Source organism: Canis lupus, chromosome 33, assembly GCF_011100685.1.
Source record: "Canis lupus familiaris isolate Mischka breed German Shepherd chromosome 33, alternate assembly UU_Cfam_GSD_1.0, whole genome shotgun sequence".
Taxonomy (NCBI): Eukaryota; Metazoa; Chordata; class Mammalia; order Carnivora; family Canidae; genus Canis; species Canis lupus.
The window spans coordinates 5,244,198-5,265,700 of NC_049254.1; the positions used below are offsets into that span (position 1 = coordinate 5,244,198).

General features: G+C 37.0%; 1 protein-coding gene across 1 annotated transcript in view; it reads left to right on the forward strand.

Moving 5' to 3' along the window:
* Positions 1–21,503, forward strand: part of CRYBG3 (crystallin beta-gamma domain containing 3) — a 102,056-nt gene that overhangs the window by 57,881 nt on the left and 22,672 nt on the right. Inside the window, exons 12-16 of the mRNA XM_038582513.1 lie at positions 2,541–2,667; positions 11,084–11,226; positions 11,359–11,485; positions 11,932–11,964; positions 17,643–17,752. Of these exons, the coding sequence (XP_038438441.1) occupies positions 2,541–2,667; positions 11,084–11,226; positions 11,359–11,485; positions 11,932–11,964; positions 17,643–17,752 (540 nt within the window). The remainder of the gene's footprint in view (positions 1–2,540; positions 2,668–11,083; positions 11,227–11,358; positions 11,486–11,931; positions 11,965–17,642; positions 17,753–21,503) is intronic.

Consider the following 21,503-nt stretch of genomic DNA (forward strand, 5'->3'; position numbering starts at 1 on the left):
TGAACAAATGTTTTGGATAAACACATTTTTATTGTGTCATATTTATGTGCAGTCTTCTCTAATCTGTGAACACACATTTCTTGTTAACCCTGCTAAATATTTTTGCCTTTTCTTTCCCTTTGAGATCTGAATGTTTTTCCCATTAACTAGATTCTGATTTACATTGTTTTCTGAGTTTTTTGTAATTATTTTATAAAAATTTCAAGAAAATATTATCACTTGTAATATAACATACACACTTCAAGAAAATATTATCACTTGTAATATAACATACACACTTCCCTTTTTTTATATGACAACTGCAGGAGAAAAATATCATATCCCCATTTAAAAGTGAACAGTTGAAAGGTGCCTGGATGGCTTAGTCGGTTCCATATCTGCCTCTTGGTTTCTGTTCAGGTCATGATCCCAGGGTCATGGGATCAAGCCCCACGTCAGGCTCTGCTTAACGCTGAGTCTGTCCTTCTCTCTGTTCACCCACCTCTGGTTTGAACACTCTCAAATAAGTAAATAAATGAAATCTAAAAAAATTAATACATAAAACCAGACAGTTTAACTTCATTTTTTTTTTTTTTTTTTTTACTATTTCTTCCATTTTTCACTTTTGTTAACCGTTCATCTACAAGTAGTAGGAACTCATCTCTGTCCCATCTTGAGGAATCTAGGAAAAATGAGGTTGACTTTTCTTCATTTTTCTTAAATAACATGTTTTTATATATCCCAGATAGATATATAAATTGATTCTTCGATAAAACTTAATATGTTTTAAAAAACTGAGCAAAAGATTTTTGAACTGTCATCATGTAATAATTTATTAATCTGTCTTTAATATTAAGGTCTTCTACATATTTTATTCTTTTCCCATTCAAGTATATTAAAAGCATGTTCTGAGTAGCCATACTTATATAAATGAAAGGCACATTTAGAATTTCAAAGTTTTCCTGTGCAACTTATTTTCACATATTAGTTTAAGTATAAAAGTGTTAGTTTTTTTTACATATTACAGATAAACAAGATCTATAAATTATGTTTATTCCATTTCATGTGGCCCCCTCTTTCCCATCATATACATACCTACATGCAGAAGGCAAGGAGAGATTCATGATTGTTGAGTAGCTATTCTTTTGTACCCTACAGAAAGTATTTTTGCAGTAGTTTTTATTTTCCCAAAACAATATTAGTCAGCCCTACCTAACTTCATCTATCAAGCCCCAAAACAGAAGTCCCCAACCCCAGGACCTCAAAATAGTCATCCTGGAATCTATCCCATTGGAGGGGATACCAGGTCTAACAACACATTTCCTCAAAAGGCAGATTTAAGCAGGTCAGTATGTATTATGAACCATCTGTGTCCACATTACAGTCATTAACTACTCTGAATTATTCATTAAAAAGGTAAGTTTCATGGAGGAGCTTAATGACTAAGGGTGTCTATCAGTATTCTGTACTGATAGTTTTAGATAAGTCAAGAAACCTGTGTCCCAGAGGGCACCTGGGTGGCTCAGCCAGTTAAGCATCCAGCTCTTGATCTTAGCTCAGGTCTAGATCTCAGGGTTGCTTGAGTTCAAGCCCTGCTTTGGGCTCCATGCTGGGTATGGAGCCTACTTAAGAAAAGAAAAAAACCTGGAAAGTACTCGGCCACAGTGATTCCTGTTGCCATTATCACCACTGATAAAATGGTGGAAGCAACACTGGCCACCTGTAAATATTTATAAAGGTCTTCCTATATGTATGGGCTACCAGGGCTAATGTCAGCCCATTTGCATTTCTCTTTGCTAAACCCACCAGTAATGTGTTTTAGATCTGAAACCTAGTGAGAGGTTCCTTTGATTTAAAACCTAAATAAGTATTCAATATAGAAATCATTCTTGGGGCAGCCCAGGTGGCTCAGTGGTTTAGCGCCACCTTTGGCCTAGGGTGTGATCCTGGAGACCCAGGATCGAGTCCCGTGTCAGACTCCCTGCATGGAGCCTGCTTCTCCCTCTGCCTGTGTCTGTGACCATCTCTGTCTGTCTCTCTCTCTCTCTCCCTCCCTCTCTCTCTCTCCCTCCCTCCCTCCCTCCCTCCCTCTCTCCCCGTCTCTCATAAATAAATAAAATCTAAAAAAAAAAAAATCATTCTCTGATTCTAGAATGGCTTTGTCAGTGAAATAAGAGTAATTATCTTTGAATCTCAAAATGGGTTTATAACTTTTCTCATTGGCTATTTGTGCTTTCCAATTATTTCTTATTTGGCAGACTATCTTCTGACCATGTTGAGATGTGGTATCCGGTCATACCATAAACATTTAGTGAGCATTGCTCTATTGCAATCCTGTTAACAGTTAACCTTTAGTTGGGAAAAGCCTCTGAACTATAAAAGCTATTGACCCATGAAGCATAGAATATTTGCTTGTCTTTATATAAATGGTAACAAAGCAAGTATGTTGTTTTTAAAATATGGTAATATACAACTAGGTGCTTTATCATGATTTTCTGTTTGTTTGGGTTTTTTTTATTAGTCTCATTAACTGCTCAATCGGATGTCCTTTGTATTTCTAGATGGGTTGCCTATGAAAAAGAACATTTTAAAGGCCAGCAGTTCTTGCTTGAAGAAGGAGATTTTGAAGACAGTAATGCCTGTGGGGCATTAAGTGGCCCCATCTTGTCTTTCCGGTTCTTACAAGCTGTGAGTTAGCATTGTTATTCTTCATTTTCTATTGGTTTTCTATCCTTGAAAATCATACATGAGTTGTGATATACAGTACGAGACTATAAAATGTTTCAAATACTTGAAGGCATTACACCGAACTGCGTATGTGGCTTGCCTACTTTTCTTAACTGCTAAAATGATCGTAGAATGCTTATGTTAACTTTTCATCCATCAATTCCGTATTTGTTGAGCACCTACTTCGTGAGCTCTGCTGTGTCAGATGCTGGTGATACAGTGGCCAGAGACTCCGTCCTTGCTTTCACAGGGCTGGCAGTCTAATCAGGAAAATAGTATTTTTATAAATGCTTGATAATGTTTGACTATGATTGGATTAGGCACAAAGTACTCACCAGAGAAAGATAACAGTTGAACAAAATTTTAGGTTCAGGAGTTAGTCATGTGGAGAGGTTCCAGGACTAGGTGACAGGGGTAGGGGTAGGTGCTGTTTCAGCAAGAGATTAACCTTTTAAAAAGCAAAGATGTGAGCCAGTGGCTCTCAGCTGGAGGTGACTTTACTGCACTGCACTTGGCAGTGTCCGGAGACATTTTGGGTTCTTGTGACTTGGGAGAGGTGGCGGGAGCTGGAAGGGAGGTTGTGGTAGTGACATCTAGCGGGTAGAGGCCAGGGATACCGCCAGACCTCCGCAGCTCACAGGAGCCTTCTCCCAAGATGTCATAAGGTCTGGGGGTGCCTGGGTGGCACAGTTGGTTAAGCCTTGGACTCTTGGTTTCTCTCGGCTCAGGTCATGATCTCAGGGTCACAAGATTGAGCCCCGCATGGGGCTCTGCGCTGAACAAGGTGGGATCTGCTTGAGATTCTCCTTTTCCCTCTGCTCCTCCCTTTTGTGCGCACTCGTTCGCTAGCTCTCCACCTCTCTCTTTCTCTCTCTGTAAAAATGGGATCCTTTAAATAAATCTTTTAAACAACAATGTCATCAGGCCCAAAACGTTAATAGTACAGAGGTTGAGAAAACCTCATATAAGTGAAATTGGTATGTTTGGGAAATTCAGTTAAGTAAGGATATTAGGCAGAACTTTGGGAAGATGAGGCCAAGAGCCAGATAATGAAGGGCCTTATATGCCTGTTGAGGAGTTGAGGATTTTTTTTTTTAATTTGACCTTGAGCGCCCAATGGATTTTTTTTAATGTGTTCAGAGGGGGCATGCTTTCTTAGGGTTCAGGGTTTACCACTGTGGTCTCTTCCCAGAGTAATCTGTATCCATATAAACTCTAAACTATCTGGCGTGGTCTCCAAAGCCCTCTTTGAAGGAACTGGTCATGAGGTGAAGGCTGGTTATGGGGTCTGTATGGACTCTGAACTCAGGGAGGTTGTGTGCTCTGGCCCTTCAGATTTCTGTCTTTTGGGGCTCTTCACCTGGTTAGAAGGACCAGAATGGGAGAGGCAGCACAGGGAACAAGGGAGAATTTTTTTTCCCCTGTGAATGATCCTTGTTAGTTAAGAAAGTGAGTTGGAAACCATTTCTACCCAAAAGAACATGTAGGACAGTCCACTGACTGTCATGGGCCATTCCTTATACATGGGCCATGGGCCATTCCTTATACATGGGCCATGGGCCATTCCTTACTTGACCACTAAAAGGCAAGCAAGACAAAACAAGATAGAACTTTCATTTTTTTAAAAAATTTAGGTCTTCATGACCACATGCATTCTGGGAACTATGGGTCAAGATTCAAAGCATCTTCCACCTAGTAGTGAATAATTTTTAATTTTTTCCCTCCTTATTAAAAAAATAGCCGAATGGAAGCATTACTGATCCTAGAAATGTTTAACAGTGAATGTGATGGCACCTTCCCAGGATGGCTGTGACGAAAATAAGCAAACAAATCATAAAACCCCAGATCACTCATTGAAATCTCCCAACAGTAGAAGATATGAAGAGATATAAATACCATAACTATATAGCTAAATAGAGGGTATTTGATATAGACAGTATGATAATATACCTTAGAAAAATTGGCAGGAATTGGCATGTTGATTCCTGCTGCACACAGAAGTTTTGGGTATTTACAGAAATATGATACCATTTTTTTAAGGTATTTTATTTATTTATTTATTTATTTATTTATTTATTTATTTATTTATTTATTTATTTATTTATTTATGATAGTCACAGAGAGAGAGAGAGAGAGGCAGAGACACAGGCAGAGGGAGAAGTAGGCTCCATGCACTGGGAGCCCGACGTGGGATTCGATCCCGGGTCTCCAGGATTGTGCCCTGGGCCAAAGGCAGGCGCTAAACCGCTGCGCCACCCAGGGATCCCATATGATACTATTTTTATGTGAATAAATGAAAGTGCCCTTTGCAGAAAATCTTCTATTCTCTTAAAATAAGATTTTTTAACAATTAAAAGACTAACTCTTAGCTTATAAATATATTATCATAATTCCCATTAGAATCTTGACATTTTTCAAGTACTTTTTAATGGCCCTACGTGTGTACTTGTACTTAATCTTAACAAAGACTATGAGATAGAGACTCTTAGGATCTTCATCTTACAGGTACAGAAACTGAGGATCTGAGAGGTTAGGTACCATGCCCAAGTGTAGAGCTTTGAATCGAGGGCAAGTCTGTCATACTCTAGAGCCCATGTCAAATTACCCTTTTTTGGTTACAGAATGATTAGACTAAAAAAAGCACCTTAATAGTGAAAAAACGATCTCTTTCAACCAAAGGCTTATTAGCGTTTTATTTGTAGCTATAAATATATAGTCACATTGCAGACCAATATACATGTATAGTAAATAATTACATGACTTTCAGACAGTTTATAATTTAAATTTGTGTTCATTAAAATATTTTCAGATGAAATATTTTATATTCTTCAGACATGGCATATAATTGAGGAGGAGTTTTGGTGGGTTTTTTTTTACTTTATTGGAATATTGATACATAAAAAGCTGTACATATTTAACATATACAACTCAGTGAGTTTATGGATAAATGTGCACCTGTGAAACCAATACCACCATCAAGGCCACAGAGACCTATCCATATTCTCTCAAAGTTTCCTCCTGCCCCCTTTATCATTAATTTTTTGTGATAAGACATAAGATGTACCTCTGAAAATTTTAAGCTTGTGATATAGTATTGTTAGATATAGGATTTAAAAAGCTCCTGTGGTTGTTGGGGCATCTTGGTGGCTCAGTAAGTTGAGCATCTATCTTCAGCTCAAGTCATGATCTTGGGGTATTGGGGTCCTAAGATCAAGCCCCACACCGGGCTCCCTGCTCAGTGGGGAATCCTCTTCTCCCTCTCCCCACACCTACTCATTCTCTCTCAAATAAATAAAATCTTTAAAAAAAAAAAAAAAAAAAAAGCTCTTGTAGTTGTCAGCCTATGTAAGGTAACACATAGAGTTGACATGAGACATCTTTTCCCTATATAGACCCTCCTAGGTGTCCCTCACCTAGTTAGGAAAGAAGCACTACATGTAAGATCTAAGTTGGAATAATATAAACAAGAGGAGAGACAGAAAAACTGCATAATACAGTGCAGTTTTCTAATGTCCTGGCTTCAGTATGCAGGATACAGTGGATCTCTTAAGGTCAAATTCTGGACATGTTCCTTAGGGATAATGTAATCTGTGTCATAGAGTACTTGGAGAAGACAATGGGAAATATGTTTCTAATTCCAAATGAGTCAGGCAGATATATATACTGACTTTGAGTTAACTTTTTTTTTTTTTTTTCGTAAAAAAAGAAGAGGCCCAGAAGAATATAGGAATATTTAGACTCTGGGGATGCTAAAAGGAATTTTTATTCCTTGGCGTCTTTGATAAAATTTTCTTGGTATGCTTATTTTTCCTCAGTTTTATATTAGCTTAACTTTTGAATCTGCTTTTATTAAGATTTAAGATTTGGGGGTCTCTTTTCAGATCTTTGAAACCAGGTGGTATGAAGACAGTTATTTCTTCTAAATTAATGGGTACATCGCATCTCCACTGGTGTATCATATTACTTTGTCCACCAGAGAGTGGACAGCACAAGAGCTCCACGGCAGAGTAGCTGTAGGGTTTTAGGGGATTTAAAAACACCCAAATTACTAAAATGCCCAAAGATGGATCTTTGGTCCTGAAGCATCAGCTCATTGGTTTTTTTTTCTGATATTGGGGAGTACTGTACCAAAGACGTATCTATAGTAAGCTATCCAGATTTTCCCTTAGATATAAGTGTTTTAAAAATATAAAATGGAGTGCATATTTGAGGTCATTCAGTCATAGTTCATTCTCAGGCAGCTGAGCTCCACTTAAATCTGTGTGACTTTCAAAATTATTTAACTGTGCCTGGTAAAGCAGGGATGCTAGCAACTCAGAAACCTCGCCGTGCTTGCTGTGAACATGACTGCAGTCACCTCCTGAACAAGGCAGTTAGAAGTTTTGGTTTTGGGTTTTTGTAGTTTTTTGCGTGTTTTATATTGCACTTCATACATGTGATCCCTGGGGATTTAGCCCCAGGTGATTGGATTTGGCTCAGAATTGGAGCTCTGCCCAAAAGGGACACGGTGTTGATGGTGACTAGTCAACTAGATAAGACACTGTATATTTAGTAGGTTTGAGTAAAAAACCATAGAGAGTGCAACCCAGGAGAATGGCTCAGAAAGGTACTTAGAGGGATGCCTGGGTAGGTCAGTAGTTGAGCGTCTGCCTTTGGCTCAGGGTGTGATCCTGGGACCTGGGATCAAGTCCTGCATTGGGCTTCCTGCAAGGAGCCTGCGGAGCCTGCTTCTTCCTCTGCCTATGTCTCTGCCTCTCCCTCTCTGTCTCTCTCATGAATAAATAAATACAATCTTAAAAAAAAAAAAAAAAAAAAAAAGAAGGTACTTAGAAAAAGACGGCTAAAGCTATAAGGCAAGAAAAGCCATGAATAAACCAGAGAGTGATGCCACTTAAGAGGCCCCTGTGGCCTTTGGCCAGGTCTCTGGGACTAGCAGGCAGAGTAGTAGAAAGGACACAGTCACATGAGTAAATGTTTGTGAAATCACAGGCTGCCAGCTCTTGTACTTGGCATTGGGCCCCATGACAGTGGATCCCTCCTCCTCTGCTCACCTTCAGGCTGCATTGTTGCCATATAGCGCCCCCAGCCTGCTTCCCAGCTCACTCTCCCACAACCCACACAACAGGACTTGTGCAAATCGTTATTCAAGTAAAATACATTACATCATAATGCAAGTTATTTCTTAATGAAAGGGCACAAACACAGCACAGCTGCACATTATCTTTTTATGCCTTTGTCCTGTTTTATTCCAACAGAACGTAATGACCCATGGCATTTCAGCTTATCCTTGCTCCCCTATTCCGGCAACCCTAGTCAGGAAGAGCAAGCAGAGATGAAGCGTTCCAGAATCTCCAAAGTAGGGGAGGAGAGGTCCATACAATTGAGAACTGCTAAAGACCCTCCCATTATAGTTGGGCCTGACTGCTTAGTGCCTATTGATAGGAGTTCCTGCCCAGGATCCTGACAAAGACCCATTTCAGCTCATTCTCACATTGTATGCTCATAGCCACCTTGTACTAGTTATGTACTTTCAGTTTAAAAGAAACAGGCATGTTCAGAGTCTTTGGTTAATAGAAGTTTATGTTTATGTCAGGATAACCGGGTTTGCTGGTGTGGCACCCAGGCTGTAAACATACTTCAGTTGGAAGGCTTGTCCTGGCAACTTTAAGGCAGATTACTTATGGGCTATTAAAGCCTTGATTTAAGATATATGTATTTATATTTGTATAATTTATCTGGAAAATAGAAGATTGATATTAAGATAGATAAGATATGTATATATGTGTGCATGTATATGCATGTGTATCACATGTATATATGTAAAATCAGGGTTTGGGGAGCTCTATAATGCTAACAAGTGTTTAGAGAATTAAGTATATGTTGATACAAGGGATGGTAACAATGATATCAAAGAAATTCACCCAGCTCTCTTTTTTTTTTTTTCTTTAAGAACCATGTGAAGGTAATGAAGGTAAGGGATGCCTGGGTGGCTCAGTGGTTGAGCCTCTGCCTTCGGCACCGGGGTGTGATCCTGAAGTCCTGGGATCACATCGGGCTCCCTGCATGGAGCCTGCTTCTCCCTCTGCCTGTATCTCTGCCTCTCTCTGTCTGTCTCATGAATAAATAAATAAAATCTTAAAAAAGTAATGAAGTAACACATATCTCAGATTCCAAAGGCTTACTGTCAAGGAGAGATTAAAAACATGATATAAGTTATGAATTATAACAAAGATCTCAGGTAAAAATCCTTTTGTATCTTTTTTGTAAAGTCTTAAATTTGATCTAGTTTTATGAACCATTTTTAAATCCTTGGAAGTTGACAAGTAAGTAGTAAATGAGAGAATTATTTTAAGTATATTTTCTCTTCTCCTATGGATGCTTTGGTTTTTGTTTTTGACACGGTTTTGCTTGTTCATATAAAATGAATGTTTATCCTAGAAATTTCCTTTTCTTAGATTAAATTTATAATATATTTAAAGGAGGGGATAAACTTGATAATGTTGAGACTTATAGAAGTTGATAGCATTTTTCATAGACCTAAAACTTTTTTTTTTTTTTTTTTATTTATTTATGATAGTCACACAGAGAGAGAGAGAGAGAGGCAGAGACACAGGCAGAGAGAGAAACAGGCTCCATGCACCGGGAGCCCGACGTGGGATTCGATCCCGGGTCTCCAGGATCGCGCCCTGGGCCAAAGGCAGGCGCCAAACCGCTGCGCCACCCGGGGATCCCTAGACCTAAAACTTATTTATAAACTATGGAGTACTTGGGACAAAGGAAGAGATTAAAAAAAAAAAAAAAGATTTGATTTAAGAAGAGAGCACAGGTGGGGGCGGGGGGCAGAGGGAGAAGGAGAAGCAGGCTTCCCACTTAACCAGGATCCCAAAATGGGTGCTCAGTCCCCACCCTGAGGTCACAACCTGAGCTGAAGTCAGACACTTAACCAGCTGAGCCACCCATTCTTTTACAAAAAATAATGTTTCCCAATTAAAAAGTATACCTATTAGAAAGAGTTGAAAAAATGTAGGTTAAAGTTGTCTAACTTGCCTGGACCCAAAGATAGCCACCCTTGGGTTTTTTCCTAGTAGTCTTCTTTTATGAAAAGTTGGGCTTTTTTGCATGCTTATAATCTTACTAGATTTATAAGTTTGAGTTTTTGTTCTGTTCTTTGATCCTATCTAACAGTTATCATTAAGACCTTAGGGTAGGTAGATAAATAGATAACTTTGGACTCAAATTCAATCTCTGCCCCTCAGTAGCTATGTTAACCTCAGGCAAATTACTCATTTTCCTTAGCTGGAAAATGAGAATGATAGTAATATAATCTCATGTGGTAGTTCTTTTGGAAATAACGCACACAAAACTCTTGACTGTTAGTAAGTATAGAATGTACTGTTAGCTTCTTAATTATATTCTATCAAATGATAAGTAGGATGCATAAAGAGTTATGTTTATCATCATTTGGGCATTTATATTGGTTACAGCTTTTCAGTATAATAAACAAAAAATGCATCTTTGCATATAAGATACCCACCATTTAGTTTTAGAATTTTTTCCAGCTTTAAAAAAAAAAAGAAGTGTTAAACAACATCATCTCCATAAATGTGTTTCTACATTATTTTCTAAAATAATTATCCAATTATATTTCTACCATCCGTGTTTCCAAACAAAACTGGATTTTTAGATCCTTCTTATTTTAAAAGATGAAAATTTTATCTAATGGTTTTACTTTGAATTTCTTTATTTTTACTGGTGAAATTGGACATTTGCTTATATGTTTTTAATGCTAATCTTTTTTTGTGAATTGTCTGTCTTTTGCTGATGTATCAAATTGGGTCTTAAAAGTTTTCTGATATTTTTGTTTTAAATATATTATCTAACTATAAAAACTTTAAAATTTTCCTCTCATTTTAATTTTTTAATCTTTTGTCAAGGAAGTTTCATTTTTTTCTTTTACATTTAAGGTTATAAAATCATCTCCCACAAAATGCCCCATCACACATTTTATATTTACTCTTTATTTCATGTTGTGGGCTCTCACTCTTTAGGCATAAGTAAAGCTTTATAGTTTCCTTCATAATTAGTATAACATATAATTAATCACCCATAAGTCTCAGCAACTTACCAACTCTTGATTCCTTTCCACTTATATAAGAATGTTGTTTTCCTGATTAAAGTAAACTCAGACTTATTTTTTCCTTTAAACTATTGGAGAGTAGTAACTATTTAAATTGTTTCCAGTCCCACTTAAAATTCCTCCTGAACTTACTTGTATGAAATTATCCCAAGTATGAGAAAATCGTGCTAAGATACAGCAATCTGTAGAACAGAATCCATATGTTTTCCTTACCTTTCCTCTTCCTCTTTCTCTATTTAGAATTTTATAGAATCTTCTATCACACTCTTTGAATCTGACCTAGAAAATGGGAAGTTTATTGACATTACAAATCAGGAAATTTCTGACTTGGAAGAAGTTGGCTTTGGCAGTGAAACAAGATCCATTCATGTTAAAAGCGGCGTGTAAGTTGTCTCTTCTGGGAATCTCTGAGAAGTTATTTGGTTTTAAAATTGTTGGTTGCAAAAGAAAAAAAAATGTTGGTTGTTTGATTCTCTATCACCTCTTGTTCTTTTTCTTTTTTTTTTCCCTACTAGATGGGTTGCCTACCAGCAGAAGTTCTTTTGTGGAGAACAGTACATTTTAGAGAAAGGAAAATACAAATGCTTTTTTGACTGGGGAGGATCAAATAATATAATCATGTCAATACGACCTATCCAACTGGTGAGTTAAGAATGACTGTCATTAATTCCAAAGCATGTAATGTCATACAATTGAATTATGTGTAACGGGCTCTTTAAAAGTGAAACTGCTGGATTATGTTATGTGAATATACAGAGAAAATGGAATAGCCTATGAATTTCCTTAGACTCTATAGGGGGCTGGTAGTAGGTAGTATTAGCACATCAATGAGATAACTGTAGTTCGCTATCTTTCTGATAGACTTTGAGGCACATATTTTTTTTTCCCAGCTACATTACTCAAAGGAATTAGTAAGTAATAAGTACTAAAATTATTATAATATAATCCAGGAAGTTATTTGAGGGATAACCAGTTCCAGAAATCTTGTAAATTAGACCTTTTTTTTCATTTTTCAAATGATATTTTCAAAACCTTCAAAACAAGATTATATGATTACAATTTTTTAAATGTTTTAATATATGTTTCAGGAACCGCTTGGAATAAATGAGCCTCCACATTTGGTATGTTTCGAAATTTTCTTAACTTACTGTTTACTAAAAGCATTTGTGCCCTTTGTCTCAATTCTTTCTCTTTCCCTCAGATAAATTTCTTGTGTCTACAAAGCAGGGGACTTTATATTTTGCTCGGTACTTACAGGTACTCACTCATCTGCCTGTAAGTACCTTACTCATAAGGATGGGTACTATTGGCCTGCCCTTGTCACATTTCCTTTTGTTTCCTCCCCGTAGAGCTTTAGCTCTGACCACTTGGGGTTCATTTTGAACCTCTATCACTCCTTTCCCATTGCCTGTCTGTTCTTCAGTGTCACATTCTTGTTGAGCCCGGTATATCCTGCTGTCTTTGAAGGAGCAAATGTAACATGAAGAAACAGGCATGCTTATTATGTAAATGTATTTCTAATACCTAAATCAAGTATTTCTTAAAAGCACTGTAAAATTACAGAAATTGTTTATTTCTAATGTGTTAGTGGTTTGAAGGATTCGGTAATACTCTGGATCCTGACATTTATTATTCATTGAGGGCTGCAAATTGTGCTTATTTTATGCTTCGAACAACTCTGTGAGGTCAGGGGCACCTGGGTGGCTCGGGCAAATATGTCTATCTTTGGCTCAGGTCATGATCCTGGGGTCCAGGATCAAGCTCTAGGTCGGGCTCCCTGGTCAGTGGGAAGCCTGCTTCTCCCTTTCCCAGTTCGTTCTCGTTCTCTCTCATATCTCTCAAATAAGTAAGTAAAATTTTGGTAAAAAAAAAAAACTCTGTGAGGTCAAAATCACTCCCATTTATTGATAAGAAAACAAAGGTTTAGAATTTAAGTGTCTGCGGGAAAAAAAAAGAATTTAAGTGTCATTTCACAGAGCTAGAAGTAGTAAAATAGGCATTTTTAAATATCTGACTCCACTCAACTAAACCATTTTCAGGATTTTACCTCAGAGAAGACGTAACATAATCAGTACATCCATAGAAGGAGGAGGGGATGAGTGACATTGCTACCCCTGTCTCATTTTAAATAACAAATTTGGAAAAGTTTCTGTCAAAAACCAATTGAGTGATTAATTTTAAATATTTGCTGGCTTTAGATAATGCTGAATCTTCTTTCCTGAGTGTGTGTATTTTTCAGGTTCATGTCAGTGTTTATATCTCCAGTCAGCTTAGTTGTACCATGTTTCTATTCATAGTATTTTCAGGTTTTCTTATTTTCTAATTAGCTCAGGCCTATTAGGAACATTTCCTTTTTGAATATTAATTGGGTGGTTATATTTGGAGACACTTCCTGCGAGGTCTTTATTTCAAGTTGTTGAAAACTCCAGCAATGAACTTTTATAGCGCTTGTATGTGAATCAACATGACATGAGTAATTAAAGAGTTAAGCAGGGATAATCCCAAACTGCACATTTTCTGAGTTTGAAGTCCAGATAAAAGTCACATTCTTTTAGGTTCTGTTTTTTCCCTCCTACATTCCTGTTCTTTTTTATGGACTTCCTTGTTTGGGGCAGATTGCTTGGAGGATTTTCTTTATAGTATTTCCAGTCCAACTTGAAGAGAAAGGAAACAGCAAAAAACACCCAGTGAAATCAGCCCCACTTCATATTTCTGGATATGGCTCAGCTATCACCTTGTGAAATAAGTGTTCCTGACAGGTACATGATAGCCAGCTATTTAGTAACATGCAGACAAAGCCTCCTTAGTTTACCCAGAATCAGAGCTCTTACTATTTCCATTGGACCAAATTTTCAGAATGTTTTGTTTTTACTTAGGAGGGAAAAAAGATCTTGGCTCACACTCTGGTTCCATTCAGTAACTAGAAAGTATTTTCTTCACAAATAGCTGTGATAGATTGACTATTCAAATGCTGTGTTCAGATGGGATAATTATCTTCCCGAGGGACTAAGGAGGAAATGACATCTCAGAGTTCAAGCCAAAGGAAAAAAAAATTTTTTTTTTTTTAATGCTGGTGATTTTAAAGAGAACCTCCAGCAACCTAAGAAGGGAAAAGCCAGAATGTATATGTCTATAGAGATAAATATATACCATGAGTGTTACTCTAATAAATACATTATTTCTGATGTGTCACCGTATTATGATGATATAGGTCTTATTTGGACACAAAACACTTTTAATTAAGAAGACCATTGTTTTTTCTGTGGCTGAAGATCAATCACCAAGTCTAATTGCTAATTATACAGCATCATTGTATAGTTTTTCATATTAGCACCTGGCATTTAATTTTGTTTTTGTTTTTTTCCCCCCAAAGAAAACATAACCAATATTGGTTATGTTCATAATGTCATCATCTCTTTATCTTAGTGGATCAGACATCTCACTTACATTTTATAAAAGTGAGTTTAGTTTTCAGGGAGGTTGTAGTCAGGCACCTTTCTCTAGAAATTCCAACCAGTTATGCCCTTTGATACAACTAAGGACCTTTTTTTTCCCCTAGAATATTTTTCAGGTCTATTTGCAAATATTATTAGAAGTGTTAATTTCTTTGAATATTGAGCATCTCTTTCATTTTATACATGATCCTAGCTGAGAAAAAAGAGTGAATATTTTCTTGTATTGGATAATTTGGCCACATGGAATTTTGTAGTAGACACAGAATCTTTCACAGTTAACATGGGGGGGGACAAGAAAGTGACAGTTTTAGGTTTTAGGCAAATATCCATAAGATTCAGGAGTACTTGAGGAAAACACTTGTGGTGTTTTTTTATAGAATCATTTTTATAGATCATTTTTATAGAATTTAAAGACCAGAAATAGGAAGGAGCCACTTTTCTAAGTAGCTCTATGAGTAATCAGAGAAGTAAAGTTATTGTGTAGTATTTGATGTGAGGAGTACATAACACTACATTATGAGAACTTGTGATATAATAGGTGAATAGAAGCTGATATAAACAAGGCTATTCTTTGTTTAACAATAAGCATGTTTGTGTGAGGGAGGCCCAAAGGGCTGCAGAAGGTCTTGTCTAGGTAGGATAGAAAGTTTCTCATAGAAATTATTTTAGCATTGGAATACATAAAATTACATTAAAAATTATTATTATATTGTAAAATAAATTGAACACAATTTATGTGTTTTTGGTCAGTAATTAAAATTTTGAGTTCTCAGATTGTCAGATTAGAGACCTATTGCATTTATTCATGTATATCATAAATGAAAAGTACATAATAAATAGTATTTCTGCAGAAAGTTCATCATAAAGTAGTGATGATTTCTGTCTGAAACAGTAGTTCAAAGAAGTAAGATAATGTGAAAAGGCAGTTGACACTGCAGTACAGTGGTACACTGTGTGTGGGGGCGGTATGTATCCATATAATTCCATTTGGGAGGTTGGTGGAAACTGGAAAGGAAACCAGAGTAGTGATTTTATCCACCTTGCTTTTTCCAGGGCTGAGATTTACCATGACACTGTTACTTAATTTCACTAAAAGTAGAAATCACAATTTAGTTATTATTAATTATTATAATTAACGAGCACAGAACTGGTTTCTGCATGGACCATTCTCAGTACGTTATTAGAATTCTAAAGCATTTATAGGGTAATCAAAATGAGGCATTACTTTTCTGAGTAAACTTGGGGTGAACCATATGGTACTTATATCTTACTTGGGGAGTAAAAATTTTAAAAAGCTCAGAACAACATTAAGCCTGGTTTTTCAGTTTGGACAAAGCCTCAACCCATTAAATCCAAAAGGTACTTTATGACAAGTGTATGTTTGTGTGTATTTGTGTGTATTTTAATTAATACTCTTCGGTATGAAGACAGACTAACCACCAGAGTTGGCTACTATATATACTGCCCAAAATGTGCTTAGCTTGCATTGTCAGTTGTTCAGGATTTCATGGTGAAATAGTGAAGTATAAATCTCAAGCTCAGCAACATAACAGTATAACAAACTGGGTGTATGCAGGGTAAACAAGAAAACTGTGACCTCTGCTCTCATGTGGCTTTTCCAGCTCTTAATTGTGAATTAAGATAACATTTGCACATAAAAGAAATTACCCTGCATTTTTGGAAGTTAAATTGTGATTTACTTCTGTCTCCTTTTTAAAAGCGTTTAAATTAGGACTTTTAGTCTGAAAAATGACGAACCAGACTGTGTGTTCTTACCAAGGAAATTAGAGGCAGTTTCCCTGGACACATAGCGCTGTTCTTATGTGAGGAATTGTTTTAGAAGTCCATATCATTTTGGACTCCTTTTTGTTGCTACCCCCTGTATCCACCAGAAGGATGGTGATAGAAACTTGCTGGGTCATACCTCGTTAAGGCAGGGAGTCCCTTAGTGTTTTTAATGCTTCAAATGCAGACAGGTTTCACAATAGGAAGTCACGCTGTACAAGCCATAGTTGGTCCAGGGGAGTTGGTTCTCCCCTGATTTTTTTTTTCTCCCCTGATTTTTGCTGGTGTTTGATGGCAGAACAGAAGGAGATAGTCAAGAAGCAGTTCCTCAGAACTCAGAGGCTATCACCCCCTAAGAGGACTCTCGGGAAGATGAAGGAGGCAAACATCAGTGGCTCAAAGAAGCCTTGTTCTTGATACAGCATGAGCGAGAAAAAGGACAATGCTGCCCAGTGCTCAGTGTGTGATGCATTCGTTACAATGAGGGCCTGTCAGTGCATGGCGAACCTGTGGGCTGTGTTATTTCAAGGCTCCAATGTATTTTGAAATATTTATAGGGCTCATTAATTTTTTCTTCCCTATTGTATAGATCCAAGGCCACTAGAGTTGCAGATTATTGTGTCTCTGCTCTGAAGCAAATCACAGTTTGAGATTTCTTGGATTTTTTTGACAAAAAGGACTAAAGTATAAATGTGGTTGTCCATAACTATAAGCTTTATATTTAAGATGTTCTTAATAGTGAACAGGAGTCCGTTAACTGAAATACATGCTGTGGATGTCTTTCTTTGTTCACCGTGAATCTTCTGCTAATCTTGTCGTCATTATCTTCTCTGCCATCTGTTCCTGTGTTCTCTCAGGCCCACTTACTGGCATACACTCGTGCTCTCTTCTTCAACCTTTTATTAACTGGATCAGCAAGACTTGGGAAGAGAAAAGGCTTATACTAACTGAAATGGCCTTCATATTTAGCACTAAATTGTTTCTTATCGTATACATGTAGTCTCAGCACGGGGGATAATAATTGTTTGATACAGTGGGCGGGGACCACATTTTAATGGAGAAGGGATCCTGATTAATCTTTGAGTTGTTTTGTGGGCCTCTGTGCCCAGAATCTGGTGCAAAAGATGGTTGAAAATGGTAGTTAAATAGTGACATTCCTGGAAATGGGTAAGAAAACAAAAAATGGGAGTTTAAAGAGAATATCATCCTTAATAAAAATTCATTGGTAGTAGATAAAAACACTAACATTTTGCTGAATTTTTTTAAAGATTTATTTATTTTATTTTAGAGAGTGTGAGGGTAGGGAGGGCAGAAGGAGGGGGAGAGAAATCCCTAAGCAGACCCCCCGCTGAGCACAGAGCCCAATATCCACTCAATCCCAGGACCCTGAGGTCATGACCTGGGCTGGAATCAAGAGTTGGACACTTAACTGACTGAGCCTCCCAAGCTCCTCAATTTTGCTGAATTTTTTACAAATATAGGAGGAAATAAAAGATTTTCATTTGCTTTTGTGATCATTGTCAATTGTCTTCCATTAAATTGTGTTATTGTTTTCCTAGCTCAAAGCATTCAGTAAACCAGGATTCCAAGGTGAATGTGTAGATTTTACAGAAGAAACTTCGGATTTGACTCCATTCACACCATGTTCTTTTAAAGTTCTTCGGGGTTGGTAAGTATGCTTGTTGAGTGTTTTCTGTTGTTTAATAATTAAATTTCCTTTAAGTTGCAGAGATTTAACTTTTTTTATTTGTATTCACAGTGAATTAAAAAAAGTCTTTTAGTCATTGGTCAACTGCTAATTAGCCTAGAGTAATTTTGCCTCACTTGGACTATGAGCCATTGTGTAATACAGAGAAAAAAAATGCTGACTGGCTAACTTTGGGAGCATTGTGGTCATTTTATTTTCTCACTGTTATCTTAGATTGTTTCCTAAATATTTTGAATACATATATTGTATGTTTATTGGATAGCATAATAGAATGCTATATAAAACTAGTGTTGCTCTCCAGATGAGACCTATTATTCCTAATTTTTAAAAAATTTTGTTTAAAGTATGTATCAATCTCATTTCATAGATGAAGACTGCTGATTTCAGAGTTAGGGTTTCCCAACATCACACACCAAATGTCCGACCCAGGATTTCTTTAGTCATTTTTTTAAAACTTTAAATTAATTTTAATAGATTTATTTATTTATTTATTTATTTATTTATTTATTTATTTATTTTTATATTTATTCATGAGAGACACAGAGAGAGAGGGAGAGAGAGAGAGAGGCAGAGACACAGGCAGAAGGAGAAGCAGGCTCCATGCAGGGAGCCTGATGGGGGACTTGATCCCGGAACTCCAAGACCACGCCCTAGGCCAAAGGCAGGCACCAAACCGCTGAGCCACCCAGGGATCCCCAAATTTTAATAAATTTAAATTAAATCTTTTGTTCTTTGAGCTATAGCCATATACTCAATCTTTTTCAGATGTAAATGAACTGTATGTGATTCCCAAGGCTAATACATATTTTCACAATTTTTTTTATTGTGGTAAAATACACATAAAATACAGTTTACCATTTTAGCCATTTTAAAGTGCGCAGTTCAGTGGTAGGTCTGCTTCAAGTATCCAGAACCTCTGTGTTCATTCTTCAAGATAACTTGCATTGTCAGTTCTCCTTTTCCTCTTGAATCTGTTCTCCACTTGAGGACCTTCAGTCTCTGTATTCACTCCACTCCAGTATTATCTTACTGCCATCATTTAGCACAAACCAGTCATAGCCCAGTTATTTGTTCCCAAATCCAGTTTACTATTTATATTACTCTGCTGTGAATTCCACAGTCATCCTCTAGTACCAGTCAGATCAAGTTTAAATGCCTCTTTTTCCAGGATTTACCACCAGCTAGTGTCCTTTGTTCCACCCATTCCCCATTCCACCCTTAACACTGTCTCCCTACTTTCCCTGTCTCACGTTTTACTCCGCTGAGTATTTTCTGCCTCACCCTCTGTACCAGGGGTCAGTCAGCACACCTGACTGTAAGGGCCAGTTAGTAAGGATTTTTGGCTTTGTGAGCCATACAGGCTCTATTCCCAACTACTCAACACAAAAGCCCTTAGGAGCACAAAAGCCGCCCATAAATCAATGGGCATGACTGTGTTTCAGTGAAAACTGTTCATGGACATTGAAATTTGAATCACATAGCATATTCACATATCACAAGCTCTTCTTCTAATTTTTAAACATCATTTAAGCATGTGAAAAGCAGTCTCAGCTTGTGATCTGTATAAAAACTGGAGGTGGGACAGATGGCTCACAGGCTGTATTTTGCTAACCCCCTGCTCTACATGAAAGGCTCTAGGGTTCAGGTAAAGCTTGCCAGCAGATGTTATTTGTTAGGCCTACACACTGTGTTAAAAAAAATGTATGCATTAATATTTTCATTCAGGGTGTTTTTCACCTCTTAAGGATTATCAGAAGATTTGAAAACTTTGAGAAGCACCTTTGGCAGTAATTAGCTAGTGTTGAGTAAATGGCATATACGATCCTAGTGTACCATCGGATATATTCCCAGTTTTGTTTTGTTTTGTTTTTCTTTTAACCTGGTATACTGCTCACATATATTACCTGCCTGGCCTCCTATAGGTATGTAGGCTCACAGCCCCCATTTAATACTAAACCATGTATATCTTTAAGGACCAGTCCATCTCCCTTCCCTCTGTCAACCTTCTTGATTAACCACAATTCCACCAGTCTTTCCCTCCTGGATTTTCTATAGCTCTTACTAGTTTGAACTTACCTGTGTATATTATTATTTTTATACTTTTGAAAAGGATACAAGGGTTTTATAATATTAAAACACATAAAATAGGACCCAATAAGTTAAATTTTCTGCAAACCTTTTGTGAGAGAGAAATGTATACCAGGCGCCTGAAATAATTTTGTTACTAGTATTTGGCTCTTTCTTCTCCACTAAAATAAAAGAAATTATTTTGTAAAATATATTTTCATTTCTCATAAAGGGAAGTATTGAAGGTTTTCTGGAGGAAAGATTTTTCTTGACACTGAAATCCAGGACAAATTAGTCATATGTTCACTTTATGTAGGGAACATACATCATATATATATATATATATATATATATATATATATATACACACACACACACATATATATGTATGTATATGTATATATGTGTGTGTGTGTGTGTGTAGTTTATTATACTGAAGTTTAATCCAGGACAAATTAGTCATATGTTCACTTTATGTGGGGAACATACATTATATATATATGTGTGTGTATATATGTATACACACATATACACACACACACACACATATATATATGTATGTATATGTGTGTGTGTGTGTGTGTGTAGTTTATTACACTGCAGTTTAATAAAAGAATACAGGAACCCTGGCACTAGATTAAGTACCTGGAGTGCTTGGCAGACCTGGATTTCAGCCCAGTTCCACCACTTCATAGATGCATAACCCTAAACAAATTGGATTACTATCAGAATCAGTTTTTTCATCTGTAAAGAGGGACAATAATGGTACCTACCTCAAAGGATTTTAATAAGGACTAAATAAATGATGCATATGACACACTGAAAATATGTGATAAAGTGCCTAATTACATAGAAGATTTGGCAGTAAATTATAATGTCACAAAGCCTTGGTGTGCTTACCCAGAGTAAACCTGGTCGAGCAAGAATACAGTTCTGGTGGTCTTGAGTGTAAGGACTGGAAGTGATGTCCTAACACCTGGTTCATTTCTCCCCTGGGCTTCTCCTATCTGAAAGGACATATTTCCTAACCAAACTTTTGATGAGTGATATATCTAAGATAATCACCATCAAAGTTTCTAGTGGGCTTATTTCTTTTTAAAAAAATCTTTGATGCCTGGGTAGTTCAGTGGTTTAGGGCCACCTTCAGCCCAGGGCCTGGGCCTGGAGTCCAGGGATCGAGTCCCACATCAGGCTCCCTGCATGGATCCTGCTTCTCCCTCTGCCTGTGTCTCTGCCTCTGTATGTGTGTCTCTCATGAATAAATAAATAAAATCTAAATAAATAAATAAATAAATAATCTCCATTAGCAGGTGTACAGGTGGCAGATTTTACATACTGTGGTGTGATTTCAAGAGTCTAGTTTCTGCCCTCCCCTACCTAGACTAATGGCAAGCCCGTCATTAAATAAGGATACAAGTGATTTTTTTTTTTCCTAAAAGAATTTCTCATCTGTTCAAGTGCTTAATCATTATAACCTGATCCCAGGGTTTTGTACTTGAAGGCAGGAAATGAAGCAAATGTCTTGAGCCTAAAGCAGGTATCTTGTTTCAGATTTTAGCTCCCTTATTTAACAGTTGAGGAGACCTTGGGCAAATCACCTAACCTTTCTAGTCCTTCATTTTGTTGCCTGTAAAAATAAGGATAC